The 19,784-nt window shown below is 41.8% G+C and overlaps 1 protein-coding gene across 2 annotated transcripts in view; it reads left to right on the top strand.

Annotated features, from left to right (window-relative positions):
• mindy2 (MINDY lysine 48 deubiquitinase 2) overlaps nt 1-13,806 on the top strand; it is a 29,607-nt gene extending 15,801 nt beyond the window's left edge. For both annotated transcript variants that reach the window (XM_088992530.1, XM_088992528.1), the window contains 4 exons: nt 2,382-2,524; nt 4,044-4,217; nt 6,765-6,947; nt 11,608-13,806. In XM_088992530.1, the coding sequence (XP_088848656.1) occupies nt 2,382-2,524; nt 4,044-4,217; nt 6,765-6,947; nt 11,608-11,796 (689 nt within the window). In that variant the 3' untranslated portion in view covers nt 11,797-13,806. The remainder of the gene's footprint in view (nt 1-2,381; nt 2,525-4,043; nt 4,218-6,764; nt 6,948-11,607) is intronic.
• Nucleotides 13,807-19,784: the final 5,978 nt, after the last annotated feature.

Here is a 19,784-nt window from a genome sequence, read left to right as displayed (position 1 = left end):
GGCACAAGAAGACTTATGTCCCTTTGTGGCTACAGAACAAGCAACTCGCTCAGTAAAAGGCTCCCAAACACAAAATGGTCATTGGCACGGCAACACATTAATAATGAACCTCTAAACTACAGGTGTCAAAGTCAAAGCCTGGGGGCCAAATCTGGCTCGCCACATCATTTTATTCGGCCCGCAAAAGCAAATCTAACTTGTGAAATTCCATGATGCTTGTTAAAGTCCGAACCAAAATTTCAAATTGTCCCATGTAAACCACAAAAACAGTCATTATTTTTTACTTCAAAATTTAAAACTAGTTATTTGTTATTTTGTTGTGTGCCGTGTATATAATATGTGGAGATGATGAAACATTGATATGGGTTCCCAAAATTCATCACGGCTTTCCAAGGCAAACCATAACTACGATGTGGCCCGCGACAAATATGAGTTTGACACCACTGCTCTAAACCTTTTAATAGTACATTAATTAGTACAATTCATAAAAACAATTATGGTGTCTGTTTTTTGTTTTGAAGGGAATTTGCGTTCATCAAGTTGTGAACTCGTTCACTGCCAGACAAAGTGCAAAAATGTATCCACTCTAGTGCCAGGGTTTTTGTCATTGTCGCTCAAATTGAAGGACCCAAAGAATATTGAGTTCTAGGCCTACATAAACATTCAATACAGCGTTAGAAACCTTAGACTTTCCTAGGTTATATGGGTCTGGAGTAACATGAGGTGCAAGTGGGGGCAGCTGTACAAAATACAATACAATACATACATGTTGGTTTATATAGCGCTTTAACAATAGCTGAAGCTGGAACAAAGCTCTAACATGGAAAAATAGAGAAATGCTGCCCCCTCGTGGAAGGGAAGAAAACATTGCTAGAGGTCTTACCAGCGCTTTATCGGCACCTCTGCAAGAAAAACCAAAACCCGAACAAATTTGGGGAAGGCGCTACACGTCATATTTTCAATTCGCGAATAAATTCGGGGATGGCAGTGAATGAGTTAATTTGCTCTAGATATTGCCACAATACGTAAATATTACTGATGTACTTTAGAGACATTGATAAGTATAGCTGTGTGTCATTTGCAAAACTGTGATAGCCATCTTTGCCATTCTGAAGCATTTCACCCAATGGTATAATAATACAGAAACCAAAAGGGGTCTGAGGAGTGACCCCTGGAGGATCCCAAATGTCATGGCCATTCGATCAGATTCAGAACTTTCAAGGGTCATATCTAGCTACTTTTCTTCAAGTACGACTTGAACCATTTTAGCACTGTTTCATTTAATAAGATTTAATAAACCTTTTGGAGAGTGAGCATCAATTACAGTACCTGTAGATTTTTGCTCTATGTGACTAGTAGTGGAGGACTGTATTTCACTTCTTGCTTGGCAAATACAAAACAACACTGAGACAGAACTGAGAGATATATAACGTTAATCCACTGAGAAGTATATTACAATACAGTGCATATTTCTAACGGACTCACCACTGCAAACCCGCTTGACAGAAACCACCAGTCAAGTGTAAATCAAAGTGAGCATGTGGCGACACATTGGTGATCTACTTCCACAAGTCATGCTTTCATCACGAGCATACTTGAACTTGGACATTGCGTATTTGCCCATTCAACATTGGTTCTTCCTGAGTGGCTGTCTGTTGCGTGAGTTATGCCATTCTCTTTAGGTCTACTTGTAAAATATAATCATGGCTCTGAGATTTGTTCAATTATTGTCGAACACACTCCTATGTTATCCTTCATTAAAAACATACAGTCATGACTGAGATGAAATTATCCTTTATATGGCTATGCGTTTGTTTAAGATCCAACAAAAGCCCAATGTATAGGCGCTCTTAGTTAGCCCGCACAATGAAAAATTGACATGACAAATTAGCCAGGCAAAGTTATGTGGACGGGTCTTATTTTAGGTAAACTGTGAAAGTGCCTCCTAAAAAGAGTGTCCAAATGACTTTTTGTGTCATGCTGCAAACAAAATTTACACACATCATCCATCCATCCATCCATCCATCCATCCATCCATCCATCCATCCATCCATCCATCCATCCATCCACCCACTATCCAAAGCGCTTATCCAATGAAAAGCTCACCTTCTTAGCATCACTAAAAATAAACGTATTTTGGAATGAATACATCATTGACAGTGTCAGTCAAAACTGAGTTATACAGAAGGTTTAATTACCGCAGGCTGTGCTGCAGATTTTTAGGAAATGCTATTCCAGATTGTGGCCCATGTTTATGGATGAGTAAGGAAGTTGTGATTGTCGATGCGTGGCACATTAAAGGCATGCACTGTCATTGCGTTATACTCATATATACTACCAGCAACTGCAATCTTCTTTTTTTCTCCACCTGTGTGTAACAGGCATTGTGGCAGAGCAGTTCCTGAGCACCACGGCCACTCAGCTCACGTACCACGGCCTGTGTGAGCTCACATCCACCGTGCAGGAGGGGGAACTCTGCGTCTTTTTTAGGAATAACCATTTCAGCACCATGATTAAATACAAGGTGAAACACGTGAAATAAAGGCTAGCATTCAATATGATTCTCGGGGAAATGTCTGTGCTATATTAAATCGTCCTTAGAAATAAAGCTGTCTTTCTACATGAAACTGTTCATTACAATTATAAATGAGTGTGGTTTTGCTAAGATCAGCTGCATGCAGCTGCTTGGGAGTTTTATCGGTGCAGCTGCGCCAGACCTTTCCTGTTATCTGCAGAAGTGGAAATGACTCCTTTCATATAGTTTTTTTTTTAACAATTCACTATAACACCTTGGCTTTGCCAATACAGGCAAAGTCTTTGTGCGTAACCTTAATGACCCTATGTTCACAAAAAAAGTTTAATAATAATAATACATTACATTTATAAGCGCCTTTCAAAACTCTCAAGGTCACTTTACAGTCACAGGATAAGTAGATCAATAAATACAGGAATATACAACTAGATAAATGCAAATTTCCCCATTGTGTGGGGTTTCCATCTCAACTCAGTGAATAGGCGAGACATTTCAGCTGCTTCACTTCATATCTAGATTAATGTCATCAGACACTGTGCAGTCATTAAACTAATGAAACACATCTTGCAAGATGCAAGACTCTCAGCTCACTTTTGATTATTCTTTCAGTGCCTTTCGTCTTTTGTTCAGGACTTGGGTTTGCCTGCCTTGTTCCTGAAGTTGCCCTTTTCATCAAAGTCTCCTTTAGACCGCGAGGGTTCAATTCTGTGACATTACCGTGAAAATGGTTTGCTCAAGTCAGATGTATAGATAGAGCACTTTAAAACAACCACTTTTGCACTATTTAAAGTTCTGTATATGGTGTAAAAATAATTCATACAACAGATAATAAAACAATAAGGTGAGGTGATCTGATCACATAGGAGATAAAAGTATCGCAAATTATGTTTTTCTTTTGAAATAAATGGGAATGCCATTAATCTATTCCTTTGTCCCGGTGAAAAAAAACAACAACCAAAAATGTACTGTGTATGGGGGAAAATAATAACAAAATGAAATTGAAAGTCTGAAACTATTTGGTCTCAAGGCTTCAAACACATCAAAACCTTGGTGGAGTAAAAAGCCGACAGACAGATACAATGCTCATTGAAGCGTCTTATCTCCTTTCAGCTCATTGGTATGACACTAATATTAGTCCTTTGCTAATGATAAAAGATATATGAATGACTACTGATATTTTCTCTGTCACCGGACCAATTGTTTTAAGTCCATTGCTTAAACAGCACAGCACCATTTAGCATTCGCAATTAGCGAAAGGCTTCCTCCGAAGCTTCAACTGGGGTGGCATTGAATATCTTGAAGCTTCTCTTTTCATTAGTTGCCAAATTGCGCTTATTGTGAAGTGAGTCGAGTTCACTGCTACCATGCCGGGCCAGAATTTCAAGTCTGCACTTGCATGTCATGGCAAAAAAATACCCAAATGGCATCTCATTTCTCAAAACAGTCAAGTTGCGAATATTTTAAGGAATCAGTGCATTTATATACTATACCTGTGTTTGTTTATCTACAGGGTCAGCTATACCTACTAGTGACCGATCAAGGCTTCTTGACAGAAGAAAAGGTCGTGTGGGAGAGTCTTCATAACGTGGATGGTGATGGAAATTTCTGTGATTCAGAATTCCGGTTGAGGCCCCCGTCGGACCCGGAGACCGTGTACCGAGGACAGCAGGATCAGATTGACCAGGTCTGAGCACTGATGCAGGCAAGGCTTGCAGAACCTGCATTTACCCCTGCAACCAGAATGTTGTTGTTACGCCATCAAAAACTCTAAGGGGGCTGGGATTCCTCTTGTTTAATTAATAGAATGCCCTAAATACTTGCTAAATTCAAATACAAAAGTCAAAGTCAGCTTTATTGTCAAATATGCCAATATGCATATGACATACAGCACAGATGAAATTACTGTCCTCTCGGACCCAGCGTGCAAGGCACTTTAACAAACAAAATAAACATGAAAACATTTTGAGATTTCTACTAATGCATTTGACCTCAGAGAAGGAAACCAAGAAGCTTATTTGTGAGACAGACTGCTTACCAATAACACACAGTCCTCACCCCAAATCCCTCAATTGCCCTACTGCCTTTAAATTCTCTCCATAATGTAGCAAAGTTTCTCAGTGGCTCCTCAATTATTCATCAGACCTGTGCAATTGTGCCTGATTCATAGCCATCTGTTCAAAAAAACAGAACTTGCTGACAAATTCTCCTCTCGGACAATGGCTTGGGCAGACTTTATAGATGAATTGTTTACTCAGACAGGGCTGGTTTGAGGAGGGGGCAGGCGGAGCGGTTATTGGGGATCAATTTATGAAGGTCAACAATCAACACCTATAGATCAGAGAAAACACAAATGAGACCAATCAGGTTGTTTGTACCAAGATTGAAACCGAGAGGAAGGATGACATGTCGTATGTCAAATATTAAGCGCAGCTGCGCAACTTAATGAGATCTAAACAAGAGATTATGTAATGCGTATTGCGTGTATTGTTTTGGGCGTAGTTTGTGGGGAAAAGGCACTGCATCATACTGAGAGCTGTGTAATTGAACTGTTAGTCTACATCAGTGGTTCTTAAATACTTTATGAAAAGTAGCACCTAAAAAAAAAAACACTTGACTCTTTGAGAAGCACTATAATGCCCAACAACAACAAAAAGAAAACATTAAGTAATGATTATATTAAAATGACTTGCACATTGATCATGAACAAAAAAAATTCTATGGAAATGTGTTAAGTTTAAATGCTATTGGACCAGAATCGCTAATACCTTCGTCTGTGTATATTGTGGTGGTTGGAGATATTGGATTGGATGGGATTAGCCTTTACTAGACTCGCAGTGGATACATTTACATTTCACAGTGATGAAAGGAAAGGAAGAAATAGAAAAACAAAATGCAGAACCTACTGTAAAGGCGGCCACTCTCACGGCGCCATCTTGATGTCAAAACCCAAAATAACAAATAATGCTACACAACACAAAAGCCACAGACAGTCATTCATTCTTAAGGACTTTCTACACCAGAGATGTCAGTCATTTTTTGCCACATCATAGTTATGGTTTCCTCTCGAGGGCCGTTATGAATTTGGGGAAGCCATTAGAATGTTTCATCTCCTCGACATATTACAAATAGAGCGCACAACAAATTAATGAATAACGAGTTTTCAAATCTGAAGTCAAGAATAATGACTGTTATTGTGGTTTACATCCAAAAATATGAAATTTTGGTTAGGATTTTAGCAAGCATCATGGAATTTCACAAGTTTGATTTGCTTTCGTGGGCCAAAAAAATTGGATTTGGCCTCCGGGCCTTGACTTCGACACCTGTGTTCTACACCCTCTTTGTTATATGAAGCAGTTCAAGAGTAAAGGAGAGGGGATCAAAACGTCCTTTTCACCAGTGGATCAGGGACGTCATGGTGGAATGTGTACGTCTGCTACAAGCTAAATGTTAAAAGCAAACACGGTGCCGTAGCATCCATTGATGAAAACAAATTGTCACATCACCCGTCCCACGTAAATCTGCTTCAATTCCAAGCCGCAACAATTTCACATACGTATCGGCACTCTGCGCTGATGCTCCTTTCTTCTCATTGCGGACTCCTCATGCCATCATCCATATGCATGCATATGAGATTAGTTCTTTCCATGACTACCCTAAGAAGTCAAACACTTGCATCTCAAATCACCTGGCCTTCCTATTGATTTATATGAATATGAATGCCATTAATCCATTCCAGTCCTCAAAATAAAACAGTAAAAGTCTTTTTAATGCAACACGAAAAATAGCAGCTTTTGACACTTTTTGTTTCAATTTAATCAACATTGTACTACTGCTTCTGATACACTTGTCTTGGCCATCTAGGGCAAGAGAATTCAGAACTCTGGAAATACATACATCTCAATAAGACACTGTGGTTTTAGTCATTCTCTGTGGATGATAAAGAATATATGCCTGTGAGAGTTGTATCATTTGTCCACATCTGCAGATGTTTGAATAGATGAAATAAATGCACATGATTTGTATTTAAAAGTTAAATATGACCAGGCTGTATTTAAAAAAATATACTGCACTGGATTTTAAAGGTCACAATTTGAAGTCATTGTAACAATATGCAAAGTTTGACCATTTCATTCAGTAATTCTAGCAGACTCATTCAAATGGTATTTGGAGCACACTTTACCAAAGGTCAGGTTGGATGTTGCATTTTATCGCAATTCTTCTTTTCACAAAGGACTACTTGATGGCGCTGTCGCTGCAGCAGGAACAGCAGAATCAGGACCTCCAGTGGGAGCAACTCCCCGGCATCAGCGACCTGGAGCTGGCGAAAAAGCTGCAGGAGGAGGAGGACCGCCGAGCATCACAGTTCTACCAGGAACAAGAGCAGGCGGCGGCAGCACAGGCGGCACAAGTGCAGGTGTGTGTGGGGCCTGGGGGTGCATAGGAGACTAGAGGCAGATGGAAACTAGTTAGAGGCAAGCGCTAAAGGGCTTGGAACAAATAGGAAGCACTCCCTACGCCACAGTGGGGGTTGTTGCTATAAAGAGTGTGAAATCTGGGACTGTTTCATAGAACACAAATTGCTTATTCTGTTGTATGAATGACAACCGGGGGAGAGATGGGCTTACCTTCTGCCATCTAGTGGAAGATCATGGCATGATACGGCCTGAGCCATACGACACTGGCATGGCTCAATGAACAGACACGTCTGTCGTGTTCACCCTTGCGTCTTTTCCAATCTGCTACTCGCAAATTCACTGGTGGCGATGCCTTGAGATACGAATGATCATCGTTACTTTAAGACAAGGGAGTCAAACTCATTTTTTCTTCCACATTGGACGTATGGTTGGGGCCGTGATAAATTTCGGGAAGCCATTAGAATGTCTAGTCCCCTCCATATATTACATATAGAGCGCACAACAAATTCATGAATAACTAGTTTTCAAATTTGAAGTAAAAATAATGACTGTTATTGTGGTTTACATGGGACAATTGGAAATTTTGGTTTGGAATTTTGCAAGCATTATGGAATTTCACAAGTTGGATTTGCTTTTGTGGGCCAAATAGACCCCATATGATGAAAAAGAGAAATGGATTTAGTTTTCCCTTGCCCGGACGCGGGTCACCGGGGCCTCTCTCTGGAGCCAGGCCTGGAGATGGGGCTCGTTGGCGCCTGGTGGCCGGGCCTACACCCATGGGGCCCAGTCGGGCTCAGCCCGAAGAGGAAACGTGGGTCCCCCTTCTCAAGGGCTCACCACCCATGGGAGGGGCCAGAGGGGTCGGGTGCAATGTGAGCTGGGCAGCGGTCCGACCCTCGACTGCAGAAGCTAGCTCTGGGGACGTGGAATGTCACCTCTCTTACAGGGAAGGAGCCTGAGCTGGTGCACAAGGTTGAAAAGTTCCGACTAGACATAGTTGGGCTTGCCTCTACACACAGCCTGGGTTCCGGTACCAGCCCTCTCGAGAGGGGTTGGACTCTCTTCCACTCTGGAGTTGCCCACGGTGAGAGGCGTAGAGCAGGTGTCGGCATACTTATTGCCCCCCAACTCGCCGCCTGTACATTGGGATTCACCCCAGTAGACGAAAGGGTTGCTTCCCTCCGCCTTCAGGTGGGGGGACGGGTTCTGACTGTTGTCTGTGCATATGCACCAAACAGCAGTTCAGTGTACCCATCCTTTTTGGAGACCTTAGTGGGTGTGCTGGAGAGCGCTCCCCCTGGGGACTCCCTTGTTCTGCTGGGCGATTTCAATGCTCATGTGGGCAATGACAGTGGGACCTGGAAGGGCGTGATTGGGAGGAATGGCCCCCCCGATCAGAACAGGAGTGGTGTCTTGTTATTAGACTTCTGTGCTCAACACAGATTGTCTATAACAAACACTTTATTCAAACATAAGGGTATCCATATGTGCACGTGGCACCAGGACACCCTTGGTCGCAGTTCGATGATTGACTTTATAGTTGTATCATCGGATTTGCGACCTCATGTTTTGGACACTCGAGTGAAGAGAGGAGCGGAGCTTTCAACTGATGACCACCTGGTGGTGAGTAGGCTCCGTTGGTGGGGGAAGATGCCAGTCCGACCTGGAAGACCCAAACGTGTTGTGAGGGTTTGTTGGGAACGTCTGGCGGAATCCCCTGTCAGAAGGAGTTTCAACTTCCACCTCCGGCAGAACTATACACATGTCCCGGGGGAGGTGGGGGACATTGAGTCCGAATCGACCATGTTCCGTACCTCCCTTGCTGAGGTGGCAAATCAGAGTTGCGGCCGTAAGGTGGTTGGTGCCTGTCGTGGCGGCAATCCCCGTACTCGCTGGTGGACACCAGTAGTAAGGGATGCCGTAAAGCTGAAGAAGGAGTCCTACCGGGCTTATATAGCCTGTGGGACTCCTGAGACAGCTGACACGTATCGACTAGCCAAGCGGAATGCAGCCTCGGTGGTCGCCGAGGCAAAAACACGGGCATGGGAAGAGTTCGGTGAGGCCATGGAAGCCGACTTCCGGACCGCTTCGAGGAAATTCTGGTCCACCATCCGGCGTCTCGGGAGGGGAAAGCAGTGCACCACTAACACTGTGTACAGTGAGAGTGGGGCGCTGCTGACTTCGACTCGAGACGTCGTGAACCGTTGGGCAGAGTACTTCGAAGACCTCCTCAACTCCACCAACACGCCTTCCTTGGAGGAAGCAGTGTCTGGGGACTCCGAGGTGGGCCCTCCGATCCTTGTGACTGAAGTCACCGAGGTGGTTAAAAAGCTCCTCGGTGGCAAGGCCCCGGGGGTGGATGAGATCCGACCGGAGTTCCTAAAGGCTCTGGATGTTGTGGTGCTGTCCTGGCTGACACGCCTCTGCAACATTGCGTGGTCATCGGGGAGAGTGCCTCTGGATTGGCAGACCGGGGTGGTGGTCCCCCTTTTTAAAAAGGGAGACCGGAGGGTGTGTTCCAACTACAGAGGGATCACACTCCTCAGCCTCCCTGGAAAGGTCTATTCAGGGGTCCTAGAGGGGCGGGTCCGTCGGAAAGTCGAGCCTCAGATTGAGGAGGAACAGTGTGGTTTTCGTCCCGGCCGCGGAACAGTGGACCAGCTCTACACCCTTAGCAGGGTCCTCGAGGGCGCATGGGAATTCTCCCAACCACTCTACATGTGTTTTGTGGACTTGGAGAAAGCGTTTGACCGTGTCCCTCGTGGAGTTCTGTGGAGGGTACTTCGGGAGTATGGGGTACAGGAGCGGCTGATACGGGCCGTTCGGTCCCTATATGACCGATGTCAGAGTCTGGTTCGCATTGTCGGCAGTAAGTCGGAATCGTTTCCAGTGAGTGTTGGGCTCCGCCAAGGCTGCCCTTTGTCACCGATTCTGTTCATAACCTTTATGGACAGAATTTCTAGGCGCAGCCAAAGCGTTGAAGGTTTCCGTTTTGGTAGCCTCAGTATAGCACCTCTGCTTTTTGCAGATGATGTCGTACTGTTGGGGCCTTCAAGTGGAGCTCTCCAACTCTCGCTTGAGCGTTTCGCAGCCGAATGTGAAGCGGCTGGGATGAGAATCAGCACCTCCAAATCTGAGACAATGGTTCTCAGTCGGAAAAGGGTGGAGTGCCCTCTCCGGGTCGGGGAGGAGATTTTGCCTCAAGTGGAGAAGTTTAAGTATCTGGGTGTCTTGTTCACGAGTGAGGGTGAAAGGGATCGAGAGGTCGACAGGCGGATCGGTGCGGCGTCTGCCGTGATGCGGACTTTGTACCGATCTGTCGTGGTGAAGAAGGAGCTGAGCCAAAAAGCAAAGCTCTCAATCTACCGGTCGATCTACGTCCCAACCCTCATCTATGGTCACGAGCTATGGGTTGTGTCCGAAAGAACGAGATCCCGGATGCAAGCGGCCGAAATGAGCTTCCTCCGTCGGGTGTCCGGGCTCTCCCTTAGAGATAAGGTGAGAAGCTCGGTCATCCGGGAGGGGCTCAAAGTCGAGCCGCTTCTCCTCCACATCGAGAGGAGCCAGATGAGGTGGCTCGGGCATCTGATTAGGATGCCCCCGGGACGTCTCCCTCGTGAGGTGTTCCGGGCATGCCCCACTGGCAGGAGACCCCGGGGACGACCCAGAACACGCTGGAGAGACTATGTCTCCCAGCTGGCATGGGAACGCCTCGGGATCCGCCAGGATGAGCTGGAAGAAGTGGCTGGGGAGAGGGAAGTCTGGGCTTCCCTACTGAAGCTGCTGCCCCCGCAACCCGACCCCGGATAAGCGGCAGAAGATGGATGGATGGATGGATGGATGGATGGATGGATGGATGGATGGATGGATGGATGGATGGATGGATGGATGGGCCAAATAGAATAACGTGGCGGGCCAGATTTGGCCTCTGGGCCTTGACTTTGACACCTGTGCTTTAAGCTAAAGAAAGTTGCAATTGAGCTTTTTTTTAGTATCACTCAATACAAATATTGGGAATAATATAGATTCCCTTGAGTATTATTATATTATCTGGCTGTTAGTGTTACTGCAGTTTTGTATGTTTTTTTTATTTAGAGGAATGTTACTCTTGGAATTCAATGCTGAATATCTGTTTGGCTATCAGTGGTATTTTACATTGCTTGGAAGCATTAGCAACAGCAATGTTTCTAAAACAATGTGTTAGAAAATACAATGCATGTAATTATTTGTGTTGTACGTTTATATTTGCAGTAAACCCAACTGGGGTATCATTAAACACGCACGCTCAGGGAGGGACAAATATCATTCCTTACATTCTTGCTGAACAAGCCTGATGGTGCATTCAGGGTGTTTCACAACATAGGAACTTGCATTTACACACATACACATCACCATTTGGCATATTAATCAGATTTCTTTGACTATGTTGTTATTACGATCCTAAGAAAGCAACATTTAAATCATTAACTGCCCAGTGCGAATCAGTTTGACATTAAATTATTGCTATTATCGTCATCTTGTGGTATCTATAGGCAAGTGAAATCAAATTTTCCCATTGTGGGACTAATAAAGGCTTTCTGATTCTGAAATTCCTTTTGAAGGGTGTCGAAAATGCTTGGATAACACCTGCCGACCTCTGTGGTTGTGTGTGTGATGCAGGCTCAGCAAGAGGCTGCGGAGGGTGACGAGGCGGACCGAGGGGCAGCGGGAGCTCTTGGTGCCGGGACGGCAGCAGCGGCAGCTTCCGGCCAGGCCACGGCCACAGCCAGCCCAGGAAAACAGTCATCTAGTGGAGAGCGCAAGTCCAAGAAGGAAGCCAAGGATAAAGACAAATGTGTCATTTTGTAACATCAAGTGAGCGTACGGTAAAGCTGTTTGAGCATTTAGTCCCTGTGCTTGTCATCCAGCTCAAGGTCTTCGCACTGGTACACTAGCTGTCCTCACGAGTCACACACTACATTGCACTTGTACAATTATAGTGTTAATATTATTAATTTATTCATTTTAGATTACTAGTGACATCCAGCCATCCATCAATCGAGCTTTTTTATCCTCACGAGTGTCGCGGGACATGCTGGAACATATCCCAGCAGTCTTTGGACAGTAGGTGGCATCCACCCTGAATTGGTTGCCAGCCAATTACAAGAAACACAGAGACAAACAATCAGTCAGACTGGAGTAAAACCTTGCAAACGCAGGAAGAACACGCGAGAATCAAACCCTTGACCTCAGAATTGTGAGACTGACATGCTAACCATTCGTCCAGCATGCTCTTTTGTCCAATATAATACACAAGACGGACTCGTAAACTACTGTGCAGCTCAAGTAACAATACTAGGCCCAACTAGCGGGCATGTGTAACACTGGTTGCCTTTTGAACAATACAGAAAACAACAAAATGCCCACAATAGTTTTGTTGAGTTAGCTGTTTTAACACATTTTTGAGTTTGGAAACCAAATCTATTCTTCAGTTTTTGGGCTCTGGGATCCCCATGTATTTATTTATTTTTATTATTTTTTTTTTTTGACGGGAAGTCAACCCCCAAATTTTCTTGATGATGTTTTTTCTGAGTCAAAATATATTAATGCCACCGACCTATTGGCAGCTGCACTCTCCAGTCCTAATAAGCTCTACCAACTACCTGCAATTGAATCTTGCTTATCTGGAGGAAAAGCATATTTATCCTGGCACTCCTGGTACTGGTCAATTAGATTGACTGCTTTATAGGAAGTATTTATTCTAAATTACAATACAGTATCCAGATTAGGATGCATATACGAGTGCGCTATTTGTCTTCAGTAGAAAGATAATTTTCAAAATCCATACATATATTAGGACACACTAGTAGAATGACTGTAATCCATTTTTCCATTGCTAGCATCACTTCTGGCCTACTTGCACATCTTAAGGATAGGTAGCAAATTCATAATCATACCATTTTGATTGCCTTCATATTGTTTCAGGTAATAGGTACTATTAAGGCAAAACTAGTGAAACACCAGTAAAATGAGCTTATGTCATTCTTATTCCTAACAGCTTGCAATTGTCAATCTCTTGTCGTGAAGCCATTTGAGCATTCCGTCAACATCCTATGAGCGTGCCAAATTGTCTCACCGGTGAAGGCAAAGAGCGGACAAGCACATGAACCTTGGATATGAAGGCAACTGACTAAATGCTCAATGGGTTTGCCATATGTGCCTGCGTCTGTGTTTGGTTGTGTGTGTGCTTTTGGCCTCTGGAGAGGGAAGGAGACGCACGAGGAGACGCTCATGAGAGGATTTGCTTCCCAAGCCACAGGTGCCTGCTAGCCTCCATCCTCAGCGGACAGCAACGTGACCCCCCAGCCCACCCATACTCAAACCCTCCCGTGGCATCTTTTGACCGAGTCAGACAGACTTTGTTACGAGTTGCACACATCACTATATTGGTCACCCTGGTGAAAAAACATAATATCCGCAAACTAAACGTGACACACATACTCAACAAGACCCTTTCAATTTATTATGAGGTAGGAGGAGGAGGAGTTGTTTCATGGCAAAGTTTGTCTGCTTTATGTAAGTGAACATTTCTTGATGTTGCCAGTTCGAATTTACACTCAAAGTTCTGGAAAGCCATTCACTCCATATTGTCAACATCCATCTTACTGTAAGGTCCATGAACTAGGGCTGAACCATTTGTAAAATATCCACTTGAGATTTTTGCAATTACTATTTAACATGCAATCATTGTTTTCACATGTATTTTTTTAACACGAGCAATAAATTAATCTGTGTTATAAAAACCTAAATTTATTACACCTAAATGTGTTGGTGTTAGGGGTTGGGCTTTTGTTGAAATAAAGCCAATTGAAGAATGAATTAATACGAATGATAGTTTACTTATTGACTTCAATTAGTTATCCTACTCGACAGTTTTAACGTGCCGTCTTTTAAAGGACAACCGACGTCTCCGGACAAGTTGTGTCCATAATTTGGAAAATGGTTTCAAATGACTTCTGCTGAGCGTATTTTACAAAGATTCCACCGCATATAGCTATATTTTACGTTTTAAGACTCGTGCTGAATATTCCGGAAGTTTTTGAGTTGGTGACGAGTCCATACGGGACGTCACTGAAGGAACGCCCCTGACCGAAAAAAAGTACACATTGTAGCAATCATTTCATTACGTCAATGCTTGTTTGGTCTGAAAACCTCGTGTCGCACCAGAAAGAGCCAGAAGAGGGCGTCCAAGCTCCATCCTGTGGAAACGGGCTGATTCATTCCTCACAACAGCTCGGCGGCCATTTTCTGCCTCTTTTTGGGTGAGACATTTCCCCCCCAATGTTGCCTCAAAATGGCACAGAATAAATTCTTTAATTGATTGCAAACATGTATGCTTTCCTCTTCTGAACTATTTGAATCATATTCATAACTGGATGTGTAAGAAGAAAGCATATTCTCCGAATCTGAAGCCATTGTTTTGATTCCCCAGCAATGCAAGACGTCTTGGCGTGACGTCATGAACTGGGGGCGGGACTTTCTGAAAATGCCCAATTCGCAGCTCAATTTTTTTGCAGATTTTGGACACTTTTAGTCATTTTTATTTGTGTTTTGCATTTGAATAAAAATATCAGACTGTGTGTTTTGGGTATTTTAGATGCTATAAAACGTTTCAGTTGGGAAACAAAAAAGTGACGTCGGTTGTCCTTTAAGCATTCATGATAACAGCTTGACAAAATTCAACAAATCCGCGGCTTTTTCACTTAACTTTTCTAAACTTGTCGAAAGCACTTAAGTATTGAACCTATGTGGACATGTGTTACATCAATATCCAAATATAACATTTGACCAAAACATTTTATTTTGATTTTCCCAAATTGTAGCTTTGCGATTTGAAATTTGTATTCTACTGCATTGCAAATGTCCCTTTGAATATAATTCATTGTTCAGCCCTAACATGTACTATATAGTTCACACTGTGTTTTCACTCCTCAGCTAACTCGGTGCATTAATAAAACAACGGTCTTACTAGGAAACATTTTACCCACAACTAGTGACTTTTGGGCTACTAGTACGCTATTTTGCTATTTTACAGCTACTGTGCTCCGCTAATGGCACTTCGAGTCCAAACCAGTAGCCTCTTGGACACTGCTAGTGGAATAAAAAAGAAATGAAAGAAAATTGATGCAATTTTGTATAAATGAAGGTATAACATTACAAGAATAACATGAACATTTTATCAGATGCAAAATTACAGAATGAAGTTGCAACAATACATGAAAAAATAAGAGATTTCTCTTGCCAAGCAACTGTGGAATACAGCAACTGCTGCTAAAAAAAACAAAGTCATAGTTTAATATATTTCACGTTTTTTTTAAGGAATGGGGCATTTTTTGTCACATTTATTTGTGATATTTTTTTTCCTTTGCCATTAGATCCATTTTTTTGTAACATTACAATTTGATTGCATAATATTATAGGAACTCATTTGTAACATTTTAGGGTTCTGATATTACAATTTTGTTTCAGTCATTTGACACATTTTTCTGGCAACATTACCACTTTTTCATTCATGACTTTATGATTGTAAACATTCTGACTTTTTTGTTGGCTTATTTTATTTTTCAGTCACTTCTGGACTTTTTCCCATGTTACATTGCTTTTATTCCTTGAACACTACTTTTTTATTTCACTTTTTTTCTTGTCACATATCACACTTTATTCTCATTAATACGATTTTATACAACTTCACGGTTGTATTTTTACAACTTCATTTTTGTAACATTTCAATTATTCTCGTAATTGTATTTTTTCCTTGTCACGTAACGACCTTTCGTTTTGCCTAATGACACATCTTTGCTAATGTTATTTCTCTCGTGATGTACAACTTCAGCCTTATAGCGCTCCAACGTTATTCCTGTATTCTCACGACCTTCGGTATGGAAATCGACAAATTTCTTTCTTACGTTACAACGCCATCCTTGTCGCCATCCTTCACGTCCTAGTTTTGTAACGTCACTCGTAAATCTTTATGCTCGCAATGTTCCAAATTCTTGTGAAATAACAAGTATATCCTATCGAAATTGACTATAATCTTGTAAAATGACATCTTTTTTCATCATTTTACTTCACCCTCCTCTTTTTTGCTACACAGTGTGGCCCAAATGCTCTTTTTGAAGTAACTTCTTTTCAGTTTTGCAAATACAGAATAGTGCTTTTGAGTGCCCACTGAAGAGGTTCTGGTGTAGCTCTGTAAACACCATTCCCACAGTTTAGCTTTACACATTGCGTGCGTGTGGTTGTGTGCTTGTTGTTGCGATTCGCTCCCTTTGAATGTGTGACCTCGTGTAGTGTTCAGTCAGTTTTTAGAACGACCAAATGTTTGACACAACAATACTTCCGGACTTTTACCGTCACACATTTTTTGGGGGGATGTAGTGTGGCTCAAGTAGAGGAGATGCCGGTGACTTAATGCATTAGATATTGTCCCATTGTTGTTGAAATAGAAGAATTCTGGTTGTGTCAAACTGGGGCTTATCACATACATGTCTGGAAAGCCCTTTGGGCATTTTATAGAATGGCTACTTTGAGCTTTATTTTTGGCACGCAGGCAACTAGTGCATATTTTTTGCCTCACAAGTAAAAAGTATGTAAAGCTGTGAGTGAAGGCAAATAGCAAACTAAGTGCATGGACCTCAAATTGGGTCTGATTAATAATGAATAAATATTCCTTCCATGACATTGTAAAATGGTTCTCATGAACACCTTACATGAGAAGATTGAGTCCCACAGATACCAAGTCGTGCACAGCTTTGCCTTTCCCATATTATGTGGGGGTCCTATTACAACCAGTATGCCAAAGTTGTCCTACTAGTGTGCAAAAATCAAACTGGTGGAGAAAAAAGTTACTCACTGACTTGTCTGCCTTGTGGGTAGATATTAAGATGTTTGATCATTAGACTTTGAAATGCCCATCTTAACATCAATGTATTGGTATGCTCATTGTCCTCACTAATAGACAATTGAGCTCATTCGTAAAATGGCTATGGAGCACTTGTAGAACAACTGTAATTATAATCATACTTTGTTGGGGGATTATTATTATTTCTCACTAATTGATATTTTTTGCCATGCTGTTAGGACTAGTAAAGCAAAACTAATGGCCATTTTGGTGCTACTAGTACATGACTCATGCAGGAAAGTTGGCAATGGCATCACTGCACGGTAGTATATTATTAAGTTTTAATGAAAACTTGGCACAACAAGTGAAAAACATTTCCTAGTAAGACACTGTCCATCTGTGCATTTAGTTGAAGACAAACAATGCACGAGCACATGGATCTGAAGCCAGATATAAATGGACGATACACAAATGGCTGTCCATACAAGGCAGAAATAATTTTGAAATGCATCTGCAAGAGGACGGACGCTCCTGATCGAGACTCTTTTCTATCGAACCATTCTAGTGGGATGCCTTGACTCAAGAGAAGGGAAGAGCAGAGAAACTTTCCTCTAAATGTACAAGGCGCCTGATGACCTTTTCTCAAATCCAGGCGTCCTAGCGGTGTGAGACAATCCGCCAACATGCTAATTACTCAGGCCTTTTTGTGACGGGACATACTATCCTAGCTCTTTTTCAAGCTTTGTATGGGCACACTTCTTCGGGACTGCGGTCACATGTTAAACGCCACACACACGTGCGCATACATACGATGCAGGATGCTTGATTTGTAGACCCAACTGAAGCTACATTAGCATGCAGACTACCTAAAAAGTACAGTGAACCCCCAAATGAGTTGAGGACATTTGTGTGGTGCTTTACCACTATCTTGGTGCCAATGTGCTATGTGGCAGTGAACTGAGGAGCTTTATTCAGGAAAAAAGTAGTGCTTTCATCATCATTTAGAGGCATCTTGGTGTCAAAAGTGAGTTTTACAGATTCATCTTGTATTTTGTGACCTCTTAATGGTTAATGAGTAGAGGAGCCTCATATCTTGTTGTCAAGGAACCATGTTGAAATGTGTCTGTGTAAGCTCTCAGTCGTACAGGAGTGGTCCATCGATGAGAAGGTTTCTTCAGCCGTCATCTGTACAAAAGTGAAGTTTCACTTTTGTACAGATGACGGCTGAAGAAACCTTCTCATCCATGTTGAAATGAGTTAAGAAACTCAATTTTTGTGCTTTTGACCTATCTTGTAGCATGTTGGTGCCAGGATTATGTTAATGTGACTTGAGGCACTTATCTGCATATTTTGAAATTGCAAACCAATGTGTGGCCATCATTTAGTCGCAGATTAAATAGTGGGGGTTCACCGTAAATGAAGTACAGGGTTCCGCAGTATTTCTAGTGAATATAAAAAGTCATATTACCACCATATACATCTAAAATAGATGATAAAATACACATGCATTTTCGATGTAAAAGAAGACTGCCAATTTGAGGGGGCTGTATATATATATATACAGTAAAGTCTCGTTATATCGATATTCAAGGGAGTCCGAAAAAATATCGATATAACCGGGACTATCGATATATCCGACCCTGTTTGCATGTAATTTTCTCCGTGCGTGCATAGAAATAGTATCGATATAACCGGGACTATCGATATATCCGATATCAATATAACGAGACTTTACTGTATATATATATATATATATATATATATATATATATATATATATATATAACGATCGATATAACGAGACTTTACTGTATTTATGTATATATATATATATATATATACAGTAAAGTCTCGTTATATCGATATTCTCAGGAGTCGGAAAAAATATCGATATAACCGGACTATCGATATATCCGATCCTGCGGCATGTAAATTTTCTCCTTGCGTTCATAGAAATAGTATCGTAATAAGCAGTACTATCGATATAACACATATATATATATATATATATATATATATATATATATATTAGTGGCACAGTTTGGTAATGAAATGACACTGGTCAAAGTTGCTTTGGATGAGTGAGGAGAACCTTTTTCTAAATAATATTCTTGTTGTCATTCCCATAATTATCCAGATAATTTAATTAAGATAAGTTAATGGGAAGGATATATGTGTCAATGTGGTTTTTTTCCTTGTACAACAAAAAAGGGTCACATCCTGTAACATGTGCATTTTGACACATTGGACACTAATAAGTGTCGTGGTCATTTGGTTTTTGATATGCACTAACAGCAAAGCAACATACCTCATTTTGTATGGATCTTAAGTATGCGATGGGCACTGTCGTCCCTTTGGGGTACCTTTTAGAAAAGGGAGGAACAGAAAAAAAAAAGACGAATGGCCAAGAGTTATCGAAACTCGGTAGCATTCTTAATCCAACTGAACTCCTATTTATTATTAATCCTACAAAAAAGGGCTGTTTCAATGTTGTTGCTGTTGACTATTGCAAATTGCTGTTTGGGTTAGTTTAAACACAATTTGTGGGGAGCTGCAGCTTTGTGTTGCAGAAAAACTTGTCATTTCCATGATTTGCATTTCCTGTTGGACCCCTTCTGATTTTTTTTTTCAGCCAACACGTTCATCAAAAAAGGACTCATCTGTGCTAATTTGATCTATTTACATAAATGACCAAATAATGTATGTAGCCTTTTACATGGCAGTCACAATATGTACATGGTGATAAATATATATTTAACTAAATGCCTTATAGACGAGGGACATTCAACCTGATTAGAATTGCCAATAAAAGAGCAATCAACCTTCAATGGTCTTCTGTCATAATTTGGGGTGGAAATGTGGCAAGTAATGGAGTATGTATCATATATCCATCTTAAGGCCCATGCACTAATGTGCTGTGTCTTCATTAGTAAGAAAATTCAACAAATTGGAAGGA

Source organism: Hippocampus bargibanti, linkage group LG03, assembly GCF_051943395.1.
Source record: "Hippocampus bargibanti isolate YZ-2025 linkage group LG03, ASM5194339v1, whole genome shotgun sequence".
In the NCBI taxonomy this organism is placed as follows: domain Eukaryota; kingdom Metazoa; phylum Chordata; class Actinopteri; order Syngnathiformes; family Syngnathidae; genus Hippocampus; species Hippocampus bargibanti.
The sequence above is the reverse complement of the archived record's forward strand: the minus strand, read 5'-3'. Positions and strand labels throughout refer to the sequence as shown.